Source organism: Vespula pensylvanica, chromosome 17, assembly GCF_014466175.1.
Source record: "Vespula pensylvanica isolate Volc-1 chromosome 17, ASM1446617v1, whole genome shotgun sequence".
Classification (NCBI taxonomy): domain Eukaryota; kingdom Metazoa; phylum Arthropoda; class Insecta; order Hymenoptera; family Vespidae; genus Vespula; species Vespula pensylvanica.
Window position 1 is genome coordinate 588,669 of NC_057701.1, and position 25,921 is coordinate 614,589.

At 45.9% G+C, this 25,921-nt stretch overlaps 1 protein-coding gene across 3 annotated transcripts in view; it reads right to left on the reverse strand.

Moving 5' to 3' along the window:
• Nucleotides 1–25,529, reverse strand: part of LOC122635208 (LIM domain only protein 3-like) — a 69,615-nt gene extending 44,086 nt beyond the window's left edge. Inside the window, exon 1 of one of the 3 annotated variants that reach the window (XM_043825162.1) lies at nucleotides 25,108–25,529. Coding sequence is in view for 2 of the 3 variants with exons in the window: in XM_043825163.1 (XP_043681098.1) it covers nucleotides 4,274–4,296 (23 nt within the window). In the remaining variant the exon portion in view is untranslated. Of the gene's footprint in view, nucleotides 1–4,273; nucleotides 4,406–25,107 lie in introns of those variants that run through there. The other 2 variants (XM_043825163.1, XM_043825160.1) reach the window with 2 other exon arrangements.
• Between the last annotated feature and the right edge of the window lie 392 nt (nucleotides 25,530–25,921).

Below are 25,921 nucleotides of genomic sequence, written 5' to 3' on the forward strand. Positions count from 1 at the left end.
GAGATAGACACCACAGACAGACGCAGAGTAGCGATAGGCGAGAACGGAAAACGCGTACGGCCTGTGACCGAAATCCGGCTAATGGTTTCACTGAATCAAACCGGCCGGCCAGCGTTTAACGGAGCAAACAGACAGAAAATGGAGCGCAACCGCATATAAAGAGTCGATGATAACGAAATGATATATGACTCGACGCGAGAATATAACGGAGAGCCAGCGACCACCCGAAACCCGTCGGTTCCCTCTCTCTCTCTCTCTCTCTCTCTCTCGCTCGCTCGCTCGCTCGCTCGCTCTCATACTCTTCCTCTCTTTTTCTCTCTCCTGTGATTGATCGGCCTGCAGATACCATGTGATACTCGCTTCCAGGATTAAGTGAATGCCCTGATACTTAATAATTCCAGAATCCTACGGAAGAATACGAGCTGTTCCCTCTTTTGTTAGCACGTCACGGACGAGAGAAAGAGAGAAAGAGACCGCTTACTTCCGAATCAGAAAGCACGTATTGAGCTTTATCGTAATATAGAAAAAGTTCGATGATACTTCTCGTTGAGAAAAATCGATGAACACAGGGAGTTACGTTATTTGCTTTTTCTCTCTTTTTTTTTTTTTTTTGACTTTTTCCTTTTTTACAAACTTTTATTCCACCACTACCACCGTCGGATCGACTATTTTCCTTTCTTCGGAAACTTATTACGGATCGGAGGAACAACGGACCGAAGAAATTTCGTCCTGCCCCCATTCTCCCAGATCGCGGCCAGAGGTAACGATCGGAAAATTGAAGAAAATTTCTCATTCGTTCGGTTACGCAGACGGCGACGATCGTGAACGTAAATCAGTTTTTAAAGTATACCTACACCCTTACACTCGACGAAGCTTTTCTTAATTATATCCAACGCGATAATGGCAAGGATAATTCGATATTATCTCGAGGTAGGAAGAAAGAGAGCCATTCGATTAGGTTAAAGCGTCGTAAAGGGCAGTCAAGCGTAACCTGCGAAAGCTATGTATATATCTTCTTCGAAGGTTGACAAGGAGTTCGACACGAAAAATTTCGTGTCGTTTGAAACGCGATAGATTGGTATCGGTCGTTAAGAACTTAACGACAATTCGTTATATCGTTCGAGACACCGTTCTTGTTTGACTACGATAATCATCTCTTTGTCTTTCTTTTTCCTCCTTTCTTTTTCCAAGAGAAAGAACAAAATTATCTTTCAACGTATTGTTTCATTATATATCACGGAAGAAAGTAATCTCTCTTAAAAATCACGCTAAGCGATACGTGACAGAGAACGAAAGCTATGGGAGTCTCGTGCGAGCGCTCGTAAACGATCCTATTGCACGATGGCTAAGTAAATGTAGGCGCGGTAAGTTAATTCCCGTGGTATTACTCGCTCGAAGTGGGCCGTTAACAGTAAATAATACTGCAACTATTACCGCCAAATGGCGCCCTTACCGAAGAAATATGGCACTCGTACAAATCGCACTTAAGAATCCACCCCTTCCTCGTGCAATCGTGTGCGAGCAGCTAAGAACAAGAACAAGAAGAAGAAGAAGAAGGAGGAGGAGGAGGAGGGTTTCTCTGCGTGGCAGTTACGTCGACACCCCCATCTCTTTCTCTACCGCTGCTTACCCTTGTGCTCTCTCTACTTCGGCGAATGTGTCGTTCGCAGACGATCGGTATCGACTACTGCTCGTTTATCTCACGACAAAATTGCACCGTCCAAGTGTTCCGAGAAATAAATAACGTAATCTTTACATACGATGCGCGTGATCAATGGAATATTATTATCGCTCTACGAGCAATGTCCAGACGAGAGGAAACGTTCGATCAAGTAACTTTGTTTTCGAAAATCGACGCGTTGAAAACTATCGTGATATAATTTGAGATCGTAACTTTGAACTCGTAACATAGGAGTTATAAAACGCTTCGTGTAATATTTAACATAGGTAATAGCCGGACATGAGGTTTAGGATTCTATTAATTATTAAACTCTCTTGCTCGTTAGGTCGGTTTAAACGAAGATTTAGCCTACGTCCGGAGCTTTACCGGATAGGAGTTCGTAATCTATAGTCCCAACCAGTCGTATTAAATTTTACAAAAAGCGAAAAGACGATTCTCCCGACCACTGCACCGTTCGGTCGTTCCGATTCCTGCCGAAAGATCAATGAAATCGGAGACGATCTATTCCATCCTTGGATTTTTCAATTATTAACGCGTATGATAAATTTTATTTGGAATTGGATACCTACTTATTTATATCCTTCGATCGTTGATTATTCAAGAAGGATTACGTTGACGGGGATACGTAGCTATTCGAGTAGGAGCTCGAAATAACGAAATTAATTCGTAGAATTAGAAATCAACGGAGAAGTCGTCGAGAAAGGGGTCGCTTTTAGAGACTTTAACGCTCGTCCTCGTGGTCCGAGCTTTGAATAATAGACGAAGAGACACTCAAAAAATAAGCTTCGGAGAGAGAGAGAGAGAGAGAACACCGGATTGGAGACTCGTCTTTTCGTTTATTCTTTTCCCGGAACTCGAGCCGGAAACGAGAACGGAGACGCTAACTCATTTGCTATTCGGTAGGGACTTCCGTCGCGTCGAGTACACAGCTTTGTTAAAATATTCACGCGACTTCCTTCTTCTTCTTTTTTTTCTTCTTTTTTCTTATTTTCCTTCATCTTCTCTTCACCTTTTTTTTTTTTTTGTCGTAAAATATATTTCGCGTTTCAATAAGTCGGAAGAAAATTCTTCCACGGTATAATTTCGATCGAGATCCTACGAACGACGATAATTGTATCATTTTCCGACAGTAGAGATTCAAAGTATAATTTATCTATGATAATTTGCCGCCTAAACGGCGTAAAGTAAACAAGGCCGATCACACAAACGCCTACCCGTGCTTGCTTCCTTTGATGTTTTCTAATGTGCGTTGCTCATTTAACGCACGGATGCCTCGGTAAGCAAAATCATCCGTTATTTGCAGAGCCCGGAAGAGAGAGAGAGAGAGAGAGAGAGAGAGAGAGAGAGAGAGAGAGAGAGAGAGAGAGCTTCCACAAAGATTTTCCACGGCGGAGTGAATTTGCTCGTTACGCTATTGGTCGTGCGTGAAGATATTTTTGTGGTCTATTCGCGTGCGAGCCTTCAGACCGATAGGAAAGTTTAAAAGCGAATGGTAGGATTATGTTCGGAAAATATTTCCAATGTCACCGCAAGGATCGTTTTTCGTAAGAGTGGGGAGACAGACGTATATTTAGAATAAATATATGTATGTTTACGACGCGATCGACTCGAATCTCACGGAGATCTGAAAAAATTCTTTTTGTTTTTGTTTTTTGTTTTACAATATTACTAATATATTTTCGCACAAGTAGGTGTTATAATAAATAACAAGTGATTAAAATTAAATGTTACGGCTATAAAGTTGTACGACCACGAGGTAGTGTTGTCGTTTAACGAAATGACATCGACGATTTCTCTCTCTGTCTCTCTCTCTCTCTCTCTCTGTCTGTCTGTCGGGAAAACGATTTAGCGGAGATTTAATCGAATTCTCTCGATTAAAAATCGCGAGTTGAAGATAGCCAGGGGTGTCTCACGAGGGCGAGCGAATCGTTGGTTATAAACGAGTTTCTCGTCGAGGAGAACCCTCCGCCTCGGTTGACCAAATTTCTCGAGCAGATAATTGCTTAGGGCTGATCGTACTCGAAAATCGAGTAAGAACTTCCGGGATGTTCCGGTAGAAGATGGATTTGGAGGAGGCCAAGTTGACCGTTCTTTAAAATTCCATCGGATTCGATTAAAATTCATGTAAACCCGTAAGTTGTATATATACCCTGTAGCTACTTAAGAAGAAAGGATATAACAAAGTTAGAGATAAGCGCGATCGTAAGGTCGAAAACCGGCGTCTCTACAGGTAAGAACCACTGACGTTGGTTAGCATAAAATGTAAAGTAAGCGCCGGCCAGAGCATAAATCGTATTCCCATTAGGAGAGTACCGCTTGGCGGTGGATACGCTGCTACTACCAGCACCGTGGTTGGATTTGAATATAGCCGGATTAAAAATTAAATATTACTTGGGAAGGTGGAAGGAGAGAGGTAGCTAAGTACGTATATAAGGTCCGGCGATTAGAGTCGAGCTATAACCAAGGAATGAAAAATAGTATGGATATTAATAGGAAGGAAATGAAGAGGTTCAACGTTCTACTTTGATAATCCCTTCGAGGTTGGTCCTTAAAAGGGGAGGAATAATAGGAAGATATATGACAATTAAATACCGATCTTCCCCGTCGATACACATTTGTCGGCACTTTCTTCGAACGCACTCACTCACTCCCAACGAGAATATCGAACGGCTCCGATAGTCCGCTCGGACTAAACCTCTGTATAAGGGAGAAGGATCGTAGTGGTTTGATTTGCGAGCCGGAGAAGGATCGTCGCGCAGCCACTCGCACGCACGTTGCGTCCCATAACCATCCCTCGTGATATATTCAAGTTCATCGAGGCAACTCCTCTACCCAGTAGGCGATACGCGCGAGTATCGCGGCCGTTCTCGCGGCAACACGAGTCTAAAGTCGCGGAATCGCGTTACGTAGGAACGCTTAACCACGACATCCGTCATAATAATACGCGAGACAAGCGAGGCATAAAAGATCCCTCGTAACTTCTCGTTTGCGAACCTTTTGTTTCTGATATCGCCCTAGACCTTGCCACGTTCCTTCCTTTCTCGACCGCTCCTCCGCCTACTCGAATCCCAAGATCGTTTCGCGCAAACTGCCTTTATGTGTCTCGACGGAGATTCGTACATCAAAGTTTATGGTCTAGAGAAGGATGATTTCGCGGAGGACGCACGAGAACGACCGACGTTATTTTGCTTCGCAGAGCGTTCCGACCGTCCTTAACGTAGGTACGCTCGTACGCGTTACCTTTAATTTTCCAATTGGAAAGCGAGAAGTGTAACGTACGTGTAATGGAACGCGTCTAATTTCCAGGGACTGCTACGACCGTGTATTTACACCGAGAGCGTAAGACAGACAAATGCGTTCTGGTCAGTCTAGGGAGGCCTGGATCAAGAGAGAGAGAGTGAGACAGAGAGAGAGAGAGAGAGAGAGAGAGAGAGAGAGAGAGAAAGAGAGAGATTTACAAGTTTAGTTAGCAGCGATCACACCCCCGGGACGTTGCTCGATGGGGGTGGACCGGACTTCGACACGAGGCTCGCGAGAGGGCACTCTCGTAGCTACGTTCGTTCTCGTCGAAATTTTCTGCGATCGTAGTACCCTTCTTCTTCCATATCCGTTCGTCTCCCGAAGAAATTTCGCGATCCTCCGAATTATCGGAAATACTGATTAATGGGAGATAATTTATAGACATGCGACGGTAGTTGGTTCACGTACCTCGATAGAACGTTATCATCCTCGCGTCGTAGAAAATCCCTCTCCCGTCGTCGTTACGTACGACGCCAACAAATCTCTCCTACTTCCTAACCGTTACGAATAGCGAGCCGTTAGAGTGTCATTTTTTCCCTCGTTTATGAATGACCAGCCAACGGATAAGCCCAGCCCAGGATATATCGCGGCAGCTCGAACCTACCTCCTGCCTCTCCTCGTTCACGGCATTTGCTTGAATTATTTTATATCCCACGATTTTTTATTATCAGTATCTCCTTCGGCCAAGGCACGTGTACGAATCAAGAATCGCGAAATAGTTTCGCCTCGTATTAAAAAATAAATGTTACGGACGGTTAAATACATTCTGACGCTTTATTATTAAATAGTAATCCGGAGAATAAAACTCAAACGAGATAACTAAGAGAAAGAGAGAGAGAGAGAGAGAGAGAGAGATATGCACAAATCACCTAGATCGACCGCATCCGCCACAGTCGATGATTTTCAAAAGCTTTAAGCTCACCCTCTACGTCCGCCTCTCTCTCTCTCTCCTCTCTCTATCTATCTCGGAGCCCATCGACGCCGACGTCGACGTCGGTTTCGTCGTAGAAACGATGCCCCGTTTCGAGGCTCGGGATCGCCCCGTTTGGCGGTCCAAAACCGCGTCGCATAATGGGAAAATTTGCGTAAACGGCGGGGTCATTAAGCGCTCCCTCTTGCGTGCGAATGTGCGTGTGGCGGTCGCCGATGTGGAGACGGGGCTATAACTCGCGGTAATACCAACCTAACCGTGTACCCATGATTATAACGCTACCAATTAGTCAAGCCGGCTTAGGATGGCAGCTCTGCCCCAGGACAACCGTTTCTACCTACGTGCGTGGCGCTCTATACGCGTATCTATGCGTGAGTATGTGCGCACGAGCGCAATCTCTCCCGAACCTTCGAATCATCCTTCCGTCCTTCTCTCCCTCTCTAACGCGAGATCTTGCTATTCCGACCTTGCTGATACTTCGATCGAATTGCTTCGAGTCTTGGTCGTATCTCCGAAACGATTATAATAATCGTGTATCGTCGTATACTTTATACTACGACTCGGATCGAATTATTCGATCGATTTAATCGAAACCGATAGAAGAGCAACGATCGAAGGAAACGTGCTCCTCTTTAGATCTTAAATCTCCGACAAAAGCGAACGATCGTCGAAGAATTCTCTGGCGAGTTCCAACCTAGAGCTGTTAATCGTCGTTTGGCAATGCGTCGTCGGCCGCGAGTAGCAAGTTTAGTAATTATTTAGCTAAATTGCGAGACGGTTGTACGCGACGCCGTTCCTGCAACATGTGTTCGAAACTGGCGAAAAATTTTGGAATTAATGCCCCGCGCCATTAATTACGTTTATGAGTCGAAATTGTTCTCGGGGTGTCGTGAATTTATGTAAATGGAGATCTACGGATCTAGGCGACGAGGAGTAACGTCGTTCGGGGAAGGGAAAGAGATCGTAGAAACAACGAAGAACGCGAATCGAGGAGTCGAGCGATTTTTCTGACGAACGTAACGACGTCGAACCTTAACGCGATAATATCCTCGAGGCTTATATAGGTACGTAAAAATCTCAGATCGATAGGGGGAAAGAGAGAGGGAGAACGAATTATTCCATCATTTTGAAAAGCACTCGTAGCGCATACACTCGTGCTTTATTTTCGTCGTTAGCTCGCAGCGTTTCGATATCGTCGTTGTATTAGAAACGTTTCGCGAGCTTTAAAGCGGCCCGCGTAAATTGAAAATCTCTGGTTTTCGTATCGCGAACGCGTGTCAGGATGGTAGCTTCGGAGCGGTTCCCGCGTTTGTTTTTCCGCTCTCTACCCTGGTCGCCTTCGCCTCGCGTTGCTAGCCTCGGGCAAGACGTACGTACGTACGTACGTACGTACATACGTATCTACGTTCGTACAACACGTTCGCGAACGTTTCAACGTATGCGTACGTCCATACGTATAACGCCATACGTATACGTAGGTATCAGCTGTTTAATTAATTCTACGTCTCGCACAAATGAAACGGAGAAATATAATACGCGATCTGACAGGTGCGCACGAGAACGGAAGGCCCTCCTCTGCTTTTTAAAAAGCATCGCGAAAAGCCCTTCGAGCGTCGACAACGCGCCAGTTACGTTGCGAATCCGATGTTTTCCTTTTACTTCCACGTTCCACTTCCTCTCTCTTTCTCTCTCTCTCTCTCCCTCTCTCTCTCTCTCTCTCTCTCTCTCTCTCTCTCTCTCTCTCTCTCTCGCTCGCTCGCTCGCTTCTTTTTCCCGTCGACCATCCGTCCGAGCCGTCCACGTCGATCCCTTTTTACCCTCTTTTTCCCTGTCTTGCAAACTATTTTGCTTTTCGGAACTTTGTTCGAGCTTTCAACTCGAGAGGGAGAAAGAAAGAAAGAAAGAGAGAGAGAGAGAGAGAGAGAGAGAGAGGCAGACGAAATATTCTTCATCGTTTTCTCTTTATACCGATATCGCGCGTACATCTGTACGATTTAAAAAATAATCTATATTTAACGTTCGAACGAGTCGAGCGGAGAGACGCATAATTTTCTAGAAGCGAATCGCCCGATAAGAAGAAGAGGAACGGACAAGGTTAATTTATGCGATCGCTGTCCGACCAAAAGGGAAAGAGAGAAAGAGAGAGAGAGAGAGACGGAGAGAGGAATTAAATTTAATATGCCGTTTCGCTCGGAACGTGGACGTTCGTTCCTTCCTCTTTTTTTCTCGCAGCTTTCCTCTCCCTTTCCATCTCTATTTCTCTTTCTCTCGCACGAGCCAGAGTTTAGCTTTCGATCCTTCCAATCGTGCTTTCCCTTCGGCCACCAATTTCCTTTTATCTCCGTTTACCTCGGACCAACACGTACTACGGATTGCATTTTTAATTCAGATCGCCGGTTTGCCTGCTACGAGACCGCAGACCGATCGCTGTTTCTTTTTTCTTCCACCTCTCTCTCTTCTTTTCTTTTTTTCTTTTTTTTTTTACGTCTCTCCTTTTTCTTCTCTCCTTTTACGATCCGTTCTCGTCTCCCGTTTGAAACGGTAAGGTTGCATCCTGATCGCTATTGCTAGCTTGTATCGCTTTCCGAGAGACTAATCTATCCGTCTACCCTTTGAATTAATAGCCTTCTCGTGACTACTCGTCTTGCGTTCGCTCGAATATCTCCATCTAACTGCTCTCGGTATTTCGAACGATCGTATAACGCCCAAAGGATTACGATTCGCCTTTCTTTATCATGCGTCAACGCGATGTCTTAATTAATTATATTTTAAGATAGTTTACCGAGTAAAACCGATGATGCGAGATCAAACGGGAATCGTTCGACGTATTTATTTTTCTTCTATTTGGTTCTTTTTCCACCGACAACGATATAATACCTACTCGGAAAGTATGAAATTTGGCCTAAACGATTCGTCCAACTCGCGAAACGACCTGCAGTTTGCATAGCTCTCGTTTTCTCGTTCGTTCGTTCGTTAGTTCGTTCGTTCGTTCGTTCGTTCGTTCGGTCGGTCGTTCGTTCGTTCGTAGAATATCCGCGGGCTATGCGAGCGAATATATCGCGATACACACCGGCTTTATTAGTGCGCGGCTATAAATCAGCGAACGGATCTATTTTGAACCGTTCCATGATTTTCGTGCCAGCTAAAGCGGATATAAATTTGCGGTCGGGACTGTGATATCGCGAACGATCCGATTTGGCAGGGAGCTTCGCGCGAGATAAAAGGCTCTCGCGTTTGAAGTGCCAACGAGACGAGAATATTGTTACGTTTTCTCAAAGAAATTTTACGCTAATCGAATATCGACGAATTCCCTTTTATCCTTTTATTTTATTATCATCCTTTTTTTCCCCTTTTCATTTAATCGAATAAATCGATTCAAATTCTGAACTATCGCAAAACGATAAGACGAAATTCGTCGAAATGAAGGAAGAAAAAAAAAAAGAGAGAGAACAGAGGTACTTTAACGTTATCCAAATATCTTGTTATATTGTCCGAAATATCGTCCGATAGGGAGTAGAAAAATTACAGGCGTACGGAAAAGGAAGAAATGTGATAAAAAAAAAAAAAAAAGAGAAAAAAAAGTCAGAAAATAGACAAAGGTTTCTATTCATTGACGTTTTTCGATGGGGTAGTACGACACGTCCGGCACAGAAATTAGCGTTACCAGTCCGACGTTGGTTAACGATGGAGGGGCTCGCGTTCGCGAGGGTGACCAAGCGGATGGCTTCCATATACGTATATCGACGGGTTCGCATCGATTATATGCTCGATTAATTCGCGAGCGACCCTCTGCGTCGACCGCTCGCTCCGTTCGCTCGTTCGCATGGATTTGGCACACACGATCGATTCGATGTCTTCTAACGGGCTGTCCTACCGTTTACTTACACCTTAAATGCCGTCGTAAACTTTCTCGTACTCTCATATATCGACGCGTTTGGTAGTAGGTACATTCGATACATTCGATATATTCGATAGATCACGATCTTCCACTCGGAAATCGTATCGATCGATTCTACCTTTCGAAAAATCGAATATATTTTTGTCTGTCGCTATCTATTCTTTTTTATCATCACTCGAGACATTCGACCTATTTTCTATGTTTTAAAAATACACACGAATGGAAGTAAAAGTAGGCCGCGAGACGCCAAGACGTCGGAAGGCAGAATTCGGTCGTTTTGAATTATTGAGAAAGCGGATTGCAAATATAAATAACTCGATCAACGCGTCGCGTCTTATCCAGCTAATTTTTACTTTACGATCGATCTTCGTTTCCTTTCCTTCGGTAATAACGCAAAATCTCCACGGAAGAGTTAAAAAGTTTGTTCGACGTTTACGATTTATTCCAAAGAATACGTTAGATATCGATAACTTTAATAATCGTTGGTTGTTATTAGAAGGAGTAAAAGACGAACAGAGTATAATGGATATCGTAAAGCGAATCGGTAGATGGTCGACGATGGATCGATTAATCGTGATCAATGAGAAGCGTTTCGATTGGTGGTAGTAGGCATCTACTCTAAGTACGAGTTAGAGAGAGAGAGAGAGAGAGAGAGAGAGAGAGAGAGAGGGAGGGAGGGAGAGGAGCGAGGGAGCAGGAGAAATCTGATGTTCCTACCGATGGTCGATGTATGCCGGCTATTCCGAAGGGCCGAAGCAGTTCCGGGTGCCGTGCGTTACACGAAGGGATGGATTTGGATTTGAAGGGTGGCTGCCAGGTCGGCGAAGGACGCCGGGTGGCGAGGTGCCGTAGAGGGGTGGTTAAGGGGGGAGAGTGGAGAAGGCCAGGAGAGCCAGAGGATCGGAGGTTGGTTGAGCAATTAGCGAGCCGTCAGTGGCACAGTGGCTGACAGGGGCCATACAACCTACCTACCTCCGCAGTTATCCTCTCCCTCTCTCTTCCTCTGTTTCTCCCTCTTCCTCTCTCTCTCTCTCTCTCTCTCTCTCTCTCTCTGTCTGTCTCTCTCCCCCTCTTTCTCTTGCGTTCCAGAAACGCACGCCTTGCTCCGCACGGTCTGACTCGACTGGCTCGAAGGATCGCTTCGCGTTACCCATAATTAGAATGTTCACCGGCCACGGTTATGCCATTACTACTCGTTATTATCGGCTCTTCAAAAGCGCTTTGCCGTCAATCCAAAGCTCACCAGGTAGCCGATTGAAGCACTGTTCGTCGGCCCTTCGCGCGACCACCGTTACCAGTTCGAACGCATACGTAAAGCGTGCCTTTGCCTGATTTCTCTTCCCCCCCCCCCCCTCTCTCTCTCTCTCCCTCGTTCTCTTTCCGTTCAATCGAACGGCTGACCAGTTAACAGGACCTCTACTTACACTTGCTCCTGTCGAGTCTTTAAATGGCCGAGTCGATCTTTTCGGTTTTATTAATGCGCGAAGGAATAAAGTCGAATGACTTCAAAGAAGAGGAAAAATTCATTAAACCTATAGATATCGTTTTCGATGATCGACCTTCCGTTTAATTCAGCTTTGTTTTAGACAGAAACTCGAATGACAGGTATCGGTATCGCGTTATTTTAAAAAATCCAGTGTCCCGTGACACCGGAAATTCGATTCGGCAGTAAACTTTGTAGACGAGGATGACGCGTTTAGATTTCACGACATTGTCTTGTCGTAAGTGTCACCGATCGCCGACACTCAATTGTTCGAACGGTTTGGTCGTATCGTCGGATGCATTAAGTTTTTCTTTCGCTTCGTTTTCCCATCAAAGAGAGATCACCTCTCGAACGGTTAAACACGGTATAAATATATATCTGGGTAACGAGACCGTAGAAACAAATCCACGAATATATCTCTCCTCTCTTTATTAAAACGATTCGTAGGAGCGTGTGCGGATTCGCTAGGGAACGTATCGATCGGCGTTCGATAGTATTTTCGACGCGAGGTAATTTAGGGTGAGCCGAGCTTTCTACGTTTAGAGGAGGCTCGACGTAGTAGCTCGCTTCCGTAGGTAGGAGAGCTAGTATCGTTCGGTAGATGGTCAAGGGGTAGCAAATGCAATTATAATTTTAATTTCGAAGGTATTTAATAAAGGGATGGAGTCATGCATGCCGGCTGCAGAACCCTCCAGCTCTTCTCTTCGGCCTGCCATACGGCTCTTCGCGGAAGACTAATTAGAGTAGTTACGGTTATCGTGCGTTGTCCCGTTCGCGTCGATCCACCGATATCCCCTCGGGACTAGACTCGAAAAGTTTATAAGACGAAATAAAAACGGCGCGTCGGACGTTCGTACGATCGACGATTAAATAATAATACCGCGAAATTAACGAATTACGACGATCGGTCGTGGGTCCATCGGTCGTCCTTGGTCAAAGTATATAGAGATCAGTCGATAACGGAGCGTATCGAACGAAACCAACGAAAACGTTGAAATGGTCGATGGTTTTGCGTTAGAAAGGTGGCAATGGTGGTAGTGCCATCGGTCTCTACAACCAGAGGGAATAATTAAGTTATCGTTTTATCTCCGTATCGGGGTCCACATACAGACCGAAAGCCGCATACAGGCCGTTCTAGCGACGATTCCCTCTGTCTCTCGTTCTCTCTCTCTCTCTCTCTCTCTCTGTCTCTCTCTTTTAAACCCCGCTCACCTCGCCATCATCTCGTTCTCTTTTTGCCATCGCGATCGGTCGACGTCACGGCGAGCCGCGCGTTTCGGTCAATTTGCGGCCGAGTTGGACGGACACTCGCGATTCAATTATATCGACAACGAAGTTTGCTCGGATGAAATGCCGAAAGGCTGAAAATCAATCCGGGGGTGCGATCGTTTTAATGGGGACACGCACCACGTGCCGTGGCCATTACATACACCCCTCCCGCCCCCTTCTCTCTCTATTTCTCTCTCTCTCTCTCTCTCTCTCTCTCTCTTTCTCTTTCTCTCTCTCTCTCTCTCTTTCTCTCTCTTCGGTCCCGTTTTCCACCCTCGAAGCGATCTCGCAGCCGTTGCCACGCGGTACTTATATGTACAGACCGTTCAAAAAGTAGCTGCGAGGTACGTCCCACGTCGTCCCGATTTAGTTTAATTCCGAAGGACGAACTCTACGCGGTGTGCTCGTGGAAGGATATAAATCGAAGGCGCGAGATCAAATAAAGGAAAACGAAAATGAGAGAATAGAGAACGGAGAGAGCGCTATTGCTTGTATTTTGTGGCGGAGCGATCACGGAGTCGCGGGTTGGCGGCTAGCCATGCAACGACCCTAATTGATCGCGGTGCCGGGCACACAACGTCAAAGAGGTGCCCCGTTTGAATCCGCTTTTACGGGCGACCATGTTAGCGCGGCCGTTGCGGCTTCCTGCCTGGGCAGTAACGGCTTCATATTTCCACGCTGGAAACAAGAACGGGCCGATCGAAAAGCCGAGAGCGCGGCAGGCAACCGAAAGAGAGAAAGAGCCAGAGAGAATGGCGTGGAAGAGGGGAGAGGGGCAAGGGGCAGGGGGAAGGGGCGACGGGGGGACGGGGGTGCGAGCTAACATTTAACTCGATCTCTTCTCTTCTCCGGGAAATATACGCGCTTCCGAGAGTCGATCGATCGATAGTGGTCGAACGCGAGAGTGCCGTTGTGCGAGGCGTGCTGCGCTACGATCGGATTATCCATCATCAATCGGCACGTAATCGAGCTCTTTTAGCCCCTTTTCCGGATGTTTAATAACACGGGCCAGCTGGTTCGCACGTGGTGACGCCAACGCCGACGTCGACGACGACGGCGACGACTTCGACTTCGACTTCGACGACTTCGACGACGCCGCGAACGTGATCGTGATCGTGATCGTGAAAGCGAACGAGTCAGAGAATGCTGGTGGTGGTGGTGATGGTGATGGTGATGGTGTATATAACGGGGTGAAGGGGTTCAACGAAGGGAGCAGGGAGGGGAAGTTGCATATGAGCGATTGCCACGCACACACACGGCTTGTAACGCCGGCCGTGGCGGCGGCATTTACGTTAATTAAATTTCCCCAGCCCGTAGGACCGATCCTCCACCTCTTCCTCATCCTCCTCCTCCTCCTCCTCCTCACTTTCAGTCCTCCCATATAGCCGCTACACTGGCCCCAGCATCAATCATTGCGCGCACCAGCCTCACTAGCCTGTGGACCCTCATACTCCCACTGTCTTCCTCTCTCTCTCTCTCTCTCTCTCTCTCTCTCTCTCTCTCTTTCTCTTTCTCTCTTCGGCATAGAGGAGTACGCTACGGAGGATCGAGTCACGAGGGACTGTTTAAAATTGCCATACCCCAGCAATCAGCCGCGAGACGAGCCACGACCGATTCGCCAACCAACACCTTCCACGCGTCTGTTCGTGACGTGTGTCGCTCAAAAGCAACCCCCATACCATCGTCATCCCGTTTCTTTCATTTTTATTTTTTCTGCCCCGTCTCTCTCTCTCTCTCTCTCTTTCTCTTTTTCTCTCTATCTTCTTCTCTTTTTTCGACCAACGAATTTCGGGTTAACTGCAGCCGTCTAACTTGCCAGCCACGCACCACCGGATATTACAGACTCTCGTTAGCTGCGGGATGCCTTGATTTCGATCCACGCTACTCTCAGATAAAAGGATCGCGGCCGATTGAGAAAGAGCGTGATTGGATCGAACGAAGAGTGCTCCGTCCGAACTTTTCAACGTAATAGCACGGTACGCTCGCTAATTGCCGCGCGAACGAATTTAAAGCTTCGTCGCGTTTCCGCGCGAGAAGAAACGTTTACCCGTTCTCTCTCTCTCTCTCTCTCTCTCTCTCTCTCTCTCTCTCTCTCTCCCCTTTCGTCCTTTTTTTTTCATTACCCCTTCCCCAAAGCGATTTTATCGAAGCGACGTTTCCGAACAGGACGAACCGAGATGGATAGATTTCTTTCTTTATTTCTTTCTCGATGGGCCCGCGAGAGTTCGCTCTCGCAATCTCGTAATCGACTTTGCGAAACAATTCTATAATCCCTTAAACCTAATTAGGAGAGAGCGAGCCCACCCACCTTCTTCCCTTCCCTTACCCTTCCCTTCTCCTCACTCGAACTCGACTTAACTCCGAGCTACAAACAAGAACAATATCTTCCTTCGTGGAACGGCCAACTTCGTTACCCTGGCGTCTTCTCCTTTTCGACAGAGAGAGAGAGAGAGAGGGGGGGGGGGTGAAAGGAGAAGAGAGACAGAACAGACTGTGCTCTCGTTATCGAAGACAGCCGTGGGAGGATAGGAAAACAAGATCTTTCCTCTTCCTTTTCCTTCTCCATCTTCCTCTTTCTCTTCTTTTTCTTCTTATTTTTCTTCGAGAGAATCGCCAGAGGCTGCCCAATGTAATCGCTTGTAAAAATGTAATAAAGGATCAAAGCTCTACGAAAGAGAAACGGATATCGCGACGATTCTATCGAGATAAACGATTCGACGTCGTTACAGAGTCTTCTCCGTTTTGACTCAACGTTTCGTTTCATTTTTATTTCGTGTTTTCTTTCTTTCTTTCCTTTCCCTTCTTCTCTGTCCTTAAAGTGGTACATACGTTTTATATTACACCGCGACATTGGAAACTCTCTCTCTCTCTCTCTCTCTCTCGTCCGGCATTCGTAACTCTCGAAAGAGAACTTTCGTTCTTTCGATCCCAAGAACGAGAGAGAGAGAGAGGGACAGAGAGAGGGAGAGAGAGAATGAGATGGAAAGAGGGACAACGCACGGGGTTACGTGTCCAAAGGAAAGTATGAACTCAGGTATGCCGGGTATATGCACATATCTTCTCTCTCCCAACGACAAGCCGAGAAGTTGAAGACGCTCGAAGGCACTCTCGACCCTGAAGCAGCGTGTCCCCCGAAAGGGTGCTCGTCCGACCGGAATATTTCATATTTGCCTATCAAAGGTAGCGCTTTGTGTGCAGTTTATATTAAATCACATGGCATGACCATGGTACACGTCGATGAGACGGACAGATGTCTTTCTCCTCTTTTACCGTCGCCTCTCGAAACGAGTAAAAATCGTGCTTATTAAATTCGTCGAACGCGATCTTCCTCGACTCGCTTCGATTTCCCATATTTACTGGTATTCGTTTATTACTCGCGAATGTAAATTCACGTATAAGTCGTTTGAACGGTGCACTCCGTACGATCGATTCGTTAGAAAATAATTACACCTACTACTTTCGTTTAGACGATTTCGTAGAGACGATTTAATCGTCCGGTCAATTTATTTTTAATTCGATTTAATCGTTCGTACCTCTATGAGACGGCAATAGTTTCTAAATCACAAACATTGCATATGTGATCGTTGGTGACGATAGTTTCTAGAGGTGGTCCGATGCAGAAGTGGAGTGCAATCAGGGCCGATTTATCGTATCACTTTATCACCGATTCGGTATTCCGAACGAAATGCTGTAACGCCGAGCGAAATAATCGCGTTACGATGTTAATGGCCCGATAATTGGAATTTATAAACTCACTTTTTCGCCTATCCACCGGTTCCCTCGCCGGCCCTCATTTTCTAATTTCGATGATATTACCGATAATTTCATTTATCGGCCAAACGGCCGCGAGAACTTCCGCCGATGTTATATTCGCGTCATTACGTACGTTATAACGTTAATTCGACGCGTTATAGTTTTAGAGATTCCTAAAGAGATTTTCGTTCGACGCTTCTACGACGACTTTCTCTTTCTCCTTTCTCTTTTTCTTTTCTCTTCTTCTTCTTCTTCTTCCTCTTCCTCTTTATCTTTTTTTGTTCCCGCAGCATCTCGCAACAATATCCCTCTTTGGTATTCTCAGTTAAATTCAACAGCGGTTCTTCTCGATATACATATTACTCTAGCGAACAGTCGTGCGAGAGAAAATATAACGGAAATCAACTCGGACGAAGTCGCTTGGAATTAATGAATGAAATCAAATCAGTCCCGTTTGTTGATTCGCCATTGATGGCTCGACGGTGGTTCGAGAGGAAAGAGCGGCTGATGGCTGCTGAGAGAGAGAGAGAGAGAGAGAGAGAGAGAGAGAGAGAGAAGTAGAAAGAGAAAGAGATAGACAGATAGAAAAGGGAGAAGGGGGTGGTGGTGGTGGCGGCGGCGGTGGTGGTGGTGGTGGTGGTGATGGTGATGGTGGTGGTGGTGAAGGGTTGGAAACGAAGAGGGATCCGTCCGTTGGAAATTCCGGTCGATATGATGCACACACCCGGATCCCGACAGCGTTATTACGTCGAGTGCTATTAAGACTTCCAATTAGTTCGATGTACCGGCGTGCAAGCTCTCGGTACGTTTCGTTCGGGAAAATCGCCGGAAAATCGACCGATCATTTGTAATTTCACGAGGGAAAATTTGTATGGTCGGCATCGATGAGAATCCGTCACTCTTTTTGACTCTTTTTTCTCTATCCCTCTCTCTCACTCTTTCTGTCTCTCTCTCTCTCTCTCTCTCTCTCTCTCTCTCTCTCTCTCTTTCTCCACACGATCCTATTTTTTTTCCAATATTTATTCAATTAGAGAAATCAAATAAGGCTCGTCAAAGTGGCCACTTTCATCTTCCTAGGTTAAAACGTATTCTGACGAAATTTTCAAGAGCGTTAAACCGCGATATGCGCGTTTGGATCTACGTATCATCGAATCGGTTGAAATTTATTCGAGCAAAATTTTTTCCAACGATTTTCGTTTCGCGATTAATAACGATAGAAAGAGGAAATACGTACGTAGATATTGTTCGATCGCTATTCCGTCGTTTTCTTATATCTCCCTTTCACCGCAGAAAGGAGGACAAGAAGGACTTATCTCGGGATCTTGAGGAAAACAAAGATCGTATCATGGAGGGGCGTCGTCGTCGTCGTCGTCTTCGTCGTCGTCGTCGTCGTCGTCGTCGCATCGAGCGAAGGCATCGAAGCGTGATGGCGTCGCGTCAGAAAGCAACACATCGATAATGCCCTTTACTCCCGTAGGAATCTATTCGAGAAGCTTATCTCATTTATTACCTGCCTTCCCCCTCTCCTCTTACATCTCCGACCATTTTGCTCTCGTTCGACGCTTATTTTATAACCCAATGACACGGCTCGAGACCAGATAAAGGACGGAGTAACGTCTTTGTTTTCGTTGCTACGTCTTATATACAAACTTTCCCTTCTCTTTTTCTTCTTTCTATTTCTCTCTCTCTCTCTCTCTCTCTCTCTTCTCTTCTCTTCTCTCCTCTTTTCCTCTTTCCGATTCTTTCGACGATCGCCGCGAAACGATGGCCAAGGGAATGACTAAAGATAAGCGTCGTACTTTCCGATTCTCCTCGTATCGATCAACGTTTCAGATTTCATAGAGTTTAATAATAATTCAGATTTCTTTGTTATTTAAGATTGAATTTATAGAAGACGTTTCGCTTATCGATTATCTCGAGCAAGATGAATCGACCACTGTAAAATACGATAAGAAGAATATTTTCAATGAACGAACGTATCGATAATAACGGGAGAGACAAAGATGAACCGATCTCGCGTCGTAGATAGATGAAAGTTCAAGGTCGTTTTGTATCCGAGAAAGGAGCTTGTGCCTTGGGAGAGAATAGGTAGTTGTTACCGAGCACGAAGCGCCGTCGGAGACTGCTGGCTAGATAAGGCGTGGGCATAAACGTCCGCAGATAACAGGGTAGTTTGCACCCCCGTTGTGGACAGTTAGCCTTAAACGAGAGACCGAGAAGAGAGGAGAGACGTTTCGGGCGAAAGCTGGGCGGGGAAGGATTGGAAGGAAGCAGGAATGTGTTAAGGGCCTTTTGTCGTGGCCCTCCCTTCTCTCTCCTCTCGTCTTCTTCCAACGATTCTCCCTTGGAAAATCAGTTTCACTTGGTAGCTCCTTTCGAGATATTTCTCAACCACGAATCTCCTTCCTCTTCCTCGTTTTCTTATTTATCCTATCTCGTTTCGAGTTATTACTCTTTTTTTTATTTTCCTTTCTCGTTTTTCTTCCCGAGAGAGATCATCTCGCAAAAAGTGAATCTTGACTACTTCGTGCGAATATCACGAGCTAAAAGAAGAAGAAAAAAAAAAGGAAAGATAGAAAAAGGGAAATCGTAAAAATGGTCAACCGGCGAAAGTCGAAAGCATCGCAAAGCAATTTTTCAGAGGGCGTAGAGCGCGAAGCAGAAAAATTCCGTCGTGCCGTTCTAAATTCCGCTTATCTAACGGGTTTCGACAGTAATGTGCCGGCGTATTATGTAGAACCGAGTTGGCATAGCCATCCCTTTTACGTGGGAGGCCACGAGCAAGAGCGCTGCCGTTTAGCGTCAGATAGCGGAAACGTATGAGGGACGGGGCGAAGCCGTTCTTATCTTAAGGGTAGCTACTCAATAGCTAAGCACAAACGAAACTTCCCTCTCCTTCTATATTTTCCTACTATTCCCTTCTCCCGTTTTACTCGTTCTCATCATTTACTTCTCTATAAATCTATATACGATGTCGCGCGAAAGAAAATAACGAGCTAGCTCGCAAACGTTCCGATCGAATTTACTCGAGACGGAATACGAGTGTATTTATCGAAGTCGATTTCGATCTATTTCTTTCTCTTTTTCCTATTTTTTTTTTTTTTTTCATAGTCCCAAGATCGAGAGAGTAGATACAGCAATATCGTTAATCGACGATAACCAGAATCGTTCGATACAAACCATTTTCATAATTAGTATCATCGTTGAAATCTTTCCAAGCGTACATCGAGAAATTACGATCGAGTATGGGATATTTCGAAACACCTTGCGTATCGAGGAACACGCGCATAATTTAATACATAAGTCTGCTGCGGTATAGGAGAACACGGCAGGCAGAGAGAGAGAGAGAGAGAGAGAGAGAGAGAGAGAGAGAGAGAGAGAGAGAGAGAGAGAGAGAGAGAGAGAGGTCTATGGGGCGTTCAGGGTTACTTATACTTCAGCGAGAAGAGAAGGGGGATGTGTGTGTAATGTGCAGGAGTGCCTCGGGGTAGGTGCTTGCGGTAAATCTAATAACGTTGTAATGCTGTTACCGCCCCGACGACTCCTCTCCCTCTCACCACCCTTTCTCTGTCTCTCTGCCTCTCAAAGTTGTCCCGTAAGTTTCTGCCGTGTGCCTGTTGGCTCCGACTACCGTGCCAGGAATTCCTAACGTTTGTGTACTATTTCAGTTGGCGCACGATGCTACGTGAGATCAGTGGGAGTAAGAGAGTGTGCGTTCGCCAAGAAAAAATTTTCCATCGTCGTCGTTCGACGATCGGTAAATCGTCTTTCCATCGTTATCGTTCTCGAGCGAGATAAAATATTACGACGAATACGATACAAATCGAAATGACTCGCCGATATTTAATCGCCATCGCCTGGAAAACTCATCGATGATAACTCATCGATAATTAATAATATCCGGTTGGAAATCGCGAAATCTTTCGACGAATCCTCGATAGAGCGGGAAAAAGAGACGAGTATATCTCGACGAGTTTCGATGAAAAAGGAGAAAGAATCGATAGAATTTATAAATTTATCGTTATTACGGAATAAGCGTTTGTTTTCTCGCGATGAAACGTCTTGCCGATGGGTGGGCAACAGGTAGCAGCGGAGACCTAGCAGATCGATCGCCGCGATAAAAGAACGCGGCTCGAAATTTGGCTCCTCTTTCGTGCCGAACCATCGTCCCGCTTCACTCTCTCGCTCTCCACAAATTTGACGCGATCCAAACTCTCCCCCTCTGTCTCTTTTACTCCTGCGTCGTTCCGGCACGTCGCACGTTGTTAGAGCCACGTAGATATATGTCACGAGCCAAGGTAAGCTCTCACAGTCACCCGAGGGTGTTCCGCAAACTATGCTCGCGAAAAGTTCAACACAACTTCATAACATCGGTTGTTCCGAGGGTGAATCGAGGGGAGGGAGAGAGAAGAGCGGAGACGGTTCGGTCGAAGGAGAAGAGGAGAAGGGGCAAATTTGTTCTAGCGTGAGCTTACATGGGTTTCGTTAAGTACATAGGTGTTTGGGGGTAGTTAGCTCTATCTACTCGGCTCGTGAAACGTTCCCTATACGTATAGTATAACTCGAGACGTCCTATCGTACCCCCGCTTAAGGGTAGTATAAGAACTCGCTTCTCGGCTTACCACGGCGATCGATTTTTACGTATTATCGTTAAAAACCGAATTTTACTCTTTTCTGGTATTCGCTCGGAGGACGAAAATTACTTTCCCCCGCCCCCGCCTCCCCCTTTTCGTATTTATCGGCCCTCGATATATTTTTCCCGTCCGCGAAATCCATTCGACCCAAATGGGATAAAAATCCCATCCCTCGTCCCTCGTTCTCGCACTCTTCTCCCTATTCCTCTATTTTCCAAAGCCACCCATTCTCCTTTCTCCCTCCTCTCATCTATCTCGTTATTCTCGCGGTCGGTAGCGACTCGCGGAGATAAAAATCAGTAATTAGCCGGGACCATTATGGCGGACTGTTTGAAAAATTAGCGAGTACCGGGGTAACCGCCCCTCTGGGCATAATCCCGCATTGGTAGTGGCGCGTAGCCGGTGCTCGTTCAAACGCGTCTACCAACCTGTCTCTGATTTATACGGGTTTGCTATTAATTACCATCTGACTGTCCTATCGCGCTACCACAGAAACCAGGAACGCATAGCTTTATTTTCTCTCTTTACTCGGAACTCGGATTCCTTTCTCGAATTCGCCGAGGTTCCTTTCTCCGCGGAGTCATTTTTACGCGTCGTCCTCACGAAACGACGAGATCTTTCCTTAGGTCTTTTAAGACGAGCAATAGTCCAGAGGCCGCTAAATCGGATTTTTGACAAAAGCAAAGATCGGAAGGAACGCGAGTCTCGGTTGAAAATTTGACGCAACTCGCTCGTTCGCGTGCCCCGTTTTATTTTACACGTAGCAAAAGAATTCGAGCCACTGCGCCCGAGTCGAAAATTCCGGACGGATTTTCCGTCGGTCGGTTCTGTTGTTTCGGTCTCCGGCTAACCCAGCCTCAGCGGACTGCAACGCAATTAAATTAAATGCTTCGGATTAATTGTTCGAAAGCAGTTAAATTAGTTGCGTTTGTTTTGCCCGATTTTTGCGCAATCTCGCTGCGGAATGTGCGAGACGCGCGCACCGAGGGAATTTCGTTACCCGTTGCACACCTCCCCTGCTCCTCTCTCTCTCTCTCTCGCGCGCGCTCTTCCACGCTTTTCCACGTCTCGCGGTATTACCGAATGCGTATAAAAGCGTTCGCGTTGTTTCCGCGCGATGAAAATACATTTGCGATCGCAAACCGTCTTTCTTTCAAATTGCGCGATGAAAATCCTTCGTTTCGTGGTAACGATTTATATTTCGAACTCGAGAGAAACCCATCTTAAACGAAATTAAAAATATCTGTCGATAGTAAGATTTCAATATCTCTACAAAAATTAAAGCAATCCCTTTGAACCGTTCGTCGCGTCTGATCTAATATCAAAGAAAGAGAATCTAGCATTCGATATTGACAAGACATTCGTTCGCGTTGCCGCTAAACGTACTAGTCGATGTTATTAGGACAACGTATCGCTCTAACGAAGAATACGCCTAGAATCCAAGACGTCGTCCAATCTCGAGGACGCGCATCCACGAGCCAATAGGAGGGAAGGGTAATCCGAGAGGCAATGCTCTAGGTGGGCGCATCCTGGAGCATCCTCCTGCATATTCGGCGCCGACGCCGAGCCACGACTCTTGAGTCGCATTGCTCGGATTCTATCCGGATGCTGGATGCATCTATGAGGAAACCTCGGCTGGCTGGCCTAGCTCTATCCGGATACTACTAGACTACCTCGAGATTGCACGAGTAAACGTGCACGCTAGACATGGTTAGACTGGCATCCGGCCGCAACCTCTCGACCTCATCGCGAAGCACGCATTGCGAGCCACGGCTTTCCAACTCCTCCTACCACTCTCTCGTCGTCTCCGCCTCTCTCTCTCTCTCTCTCTCTCTCTCTCTCTCTCTCTCTCTCTCTCTCTCTCCTCTTCTCTCTCCTTCATTTCGCGAGACATTCGAGACATAACAGACTGAGAGATATGCATCATTAGCTTACTTGGATACCTCGATCAGACTTCCACCCTCGCAGTCCGCGATCCCTATATGGATTAATCTTAACAAATCGATTCCCGTTGTATTATTAAGGCATGGGGTAGTGCAAACACTTTTATGGTACGGGAAACGATTTTTTTTTTTATCGTTATTATTACTATCGTTGCGCGGAGAACGAATATACGAGAGAGTAAGAATACTAAGGACTAAATTTGCATATATACATATACATATATATATATATATATATTTCTTCTGAGACGTAAGATAACCAAAAAGAACTCGGTACGAGCCTCTTTAAATTCACGACGAAAGAGAGATATGCCTGTTACTACTGTTGGAATGGTGCGTGTAAGATGTATATATATATATATATAGAGAGAGAGAGAGAGAGGGAGAGAAAGGAAAAGTGGAAGGGAAAAAAGAGAAAAGACTGGAGTAAGAGGTGGACGTCGCGAATAGGACGATATGCGTTCGTGCGGTCGTTCGTTCGGCCGCATTCCCGGCGCCGAAATTGCATACCTTCGCGTACGAGTATCCAAGCTATACGTATACGTAGAACACGTAGGTGGAAACAAACGAATAGGGTTGTCGAGTATCGTAGAGAGGATACGTAGGATGAGAGAGAGAAAGAGAGAGAAAGAGAGAGAGAGAGAGAGAGAGAGAGAGAGGAATCCTAGCCGGGTGTGTACGGAAAGAGGAAAAGAGAGAGAGAGAGAGAGAGAGAGAAGAGGGAGGTTCGAGGGTGGATGTAGTGGATCGCTCGGACGTCCGACGCCGAGGGTTTGGGAAGCGTAATCGCTTTGGCCCCTCCACCAACCCCCTCTCGCCCATACCCCAGCTCGCTCGCTATTTATTGCCCGCACTCGGCCGGTTCACAACATAAATATGTTACACCTATGGCCACACCTATGCCCGCTAGCCACCCGAAATTCTTCCTCTCTGTGCGAAACAAACGGACCGTGCAAAGATTCGCCCGATCGTGGAAGGGTTTAAACGGGCTCTCTCTCTCTCTTTTTCTTTCTTTCTTTCTTTCTTTCTTTCTTTCTTTCTTTCTTTCTTTCTTTCTTTCTTTCTCTCTCTCTCTCTCTCTCTTTCTCTCTCTTTCTTCTACGGCTTCTCCCCGGATATATTTCTTTTGGTATTTTTTTTTTTTCCTTTTGTTTTTCCCTTTTTTTATTTATTTTTTCTTCCCTTTTATTTTCTTCTTCTTTCATCCCTTTCCTTCCCCCCTGTATTTTTTACCCTCGCCCCCCTTCATCCAACATTCTCATTCTTAGAACATATCGAACGTTTCCTTAGCGGGAAAATGTATGATCTTTACCGTAGCAAAGTGTTACGACTATTGCAATGCAAATTAGATCGTATCATTTACGTTTCACCGGTAGGGAATGAAGTTATCGCGAGTTCTTGATTCGAGAAAGTTTTACTTTGCAACTCGATAAAGACACATCCTAGGAGTTTTCAGATTTCATCTCAAATAAGACGATTTATATTCCGAGAGAGAGAGAGAGAGAGAGAGAGAGAGACAGAGACAGAGAATGAGAGAGAAAATGTCTCGAGCGTTCGACTAGGTTATCTCTAAATGATATCGAGGTAGAGAGAAAATTGTACGTTCTTTAGATACATCTAATAATCGTATTATTATAATTAGAACAATTTAAAAAAGAATATATATATATATATATATGTCGTATTATAAAACTACAAGAACAAGATATTACGAGATTGTTATAGAATCGACGTAATCGCGTAGGAACTTTTCACGCGGACGTAAACGATCGTAATAAAAAGGCAACGGTTCGTTCGAGGAAGCTTTTAAAGATCCATGACTGCGCGTTCGAGTTTAGCGAGATAAAAGAAGGACCAACTGTTGAATATCGTTCTCCCCCATGATGAGCGAAGCGACACGAGCGGAGGAAACACTTCGTATCGATCGTCGAATCCGCGTCTCTCTCTCTCTCTCTCTCTCTCTCTTTCTCTCTTTCTCTCTCTCCTTCATACGCGAGTGAAGTTTCGACAGTCGTCGTTGTCGTCGTCGTTCTCGTCGTATCACGAATATTATTTAAAACGGAGTTTTATTTTAAGCGATGACTAAATCGACGATTATTAAACACGTTGATCTATCGAGTATGAGATAGTACGTCGCGACGAGTGCAAAAAGAGAGAGAGAGAGAGAGAGAGAGAGAGAGAGAGAGAGAGAGAAAGAGAGTGAAAAAAAACTCACGTCTCATTTGTCGATCTGGAGAAACGCCACCAACAGGTCGGTCAAGCTCTATCTTTTTCTCTCTCTAGTTTCGTTTTTCCGGGTTATCAGGATGATCCTCTCTTCTGACTGGAAGGATTAACTGTCGATCTTGTTGGTAACTGTTTTTGAAAAGAAAAATAAAAGTAAAGAAATAAAATAAAAGTAAAGAACGAACGAACGAACGAACGTACTACGATAAAAAGATAGAAATCTCGGGAGAGAACTCTCGGGTGCTTTTAAAAAGATCGATCGAACGCGCGCGAAATTTTCGTTAAATCGCGTTCCCCGAACGGGCTTTAAAGCTCGGCGTAGCCCCGCGACGTGCACGTGCAACTCGGACGCGTGGCACGTGGTGTTTGCCGGAGTGGCTCGACTCGAAAACCGCTGAGCAGAGCTTGCAAGCTCTCGTGCTTTCATTGGCCGATGGGTGGAAACTGCGCATGGTTGCGGGTGTGGCCAGAGCTTAAGGGGCGGAATAAGCTCCCGGTGGCGATAGGATACCCCCGAAGAGGGCACGTCTTGGGGGTGGTTACGATTCGACGCTCTACCCCACCGAACTGACTGACTCTCTCTCTCTCTCTCTCTCTCTCTCTCTCTCTCTCTCTCTCTCTCTCTCTCTCTCTCTCTCTCTCTCTCTCTCTCTGTCAGAGCTTTTTCCTTAAGCTTCGAACGAGCGCGAGAACGGCTTTTGCTCTTTAGCCACGGCTTTGGAACTTGTGCGGCTCCGACTTCGAAGTTCTCTTCTAAGATAGAGAGAGAGAGAGAGAGAGAGAGAGAGAGAGAGAGAGAGAGA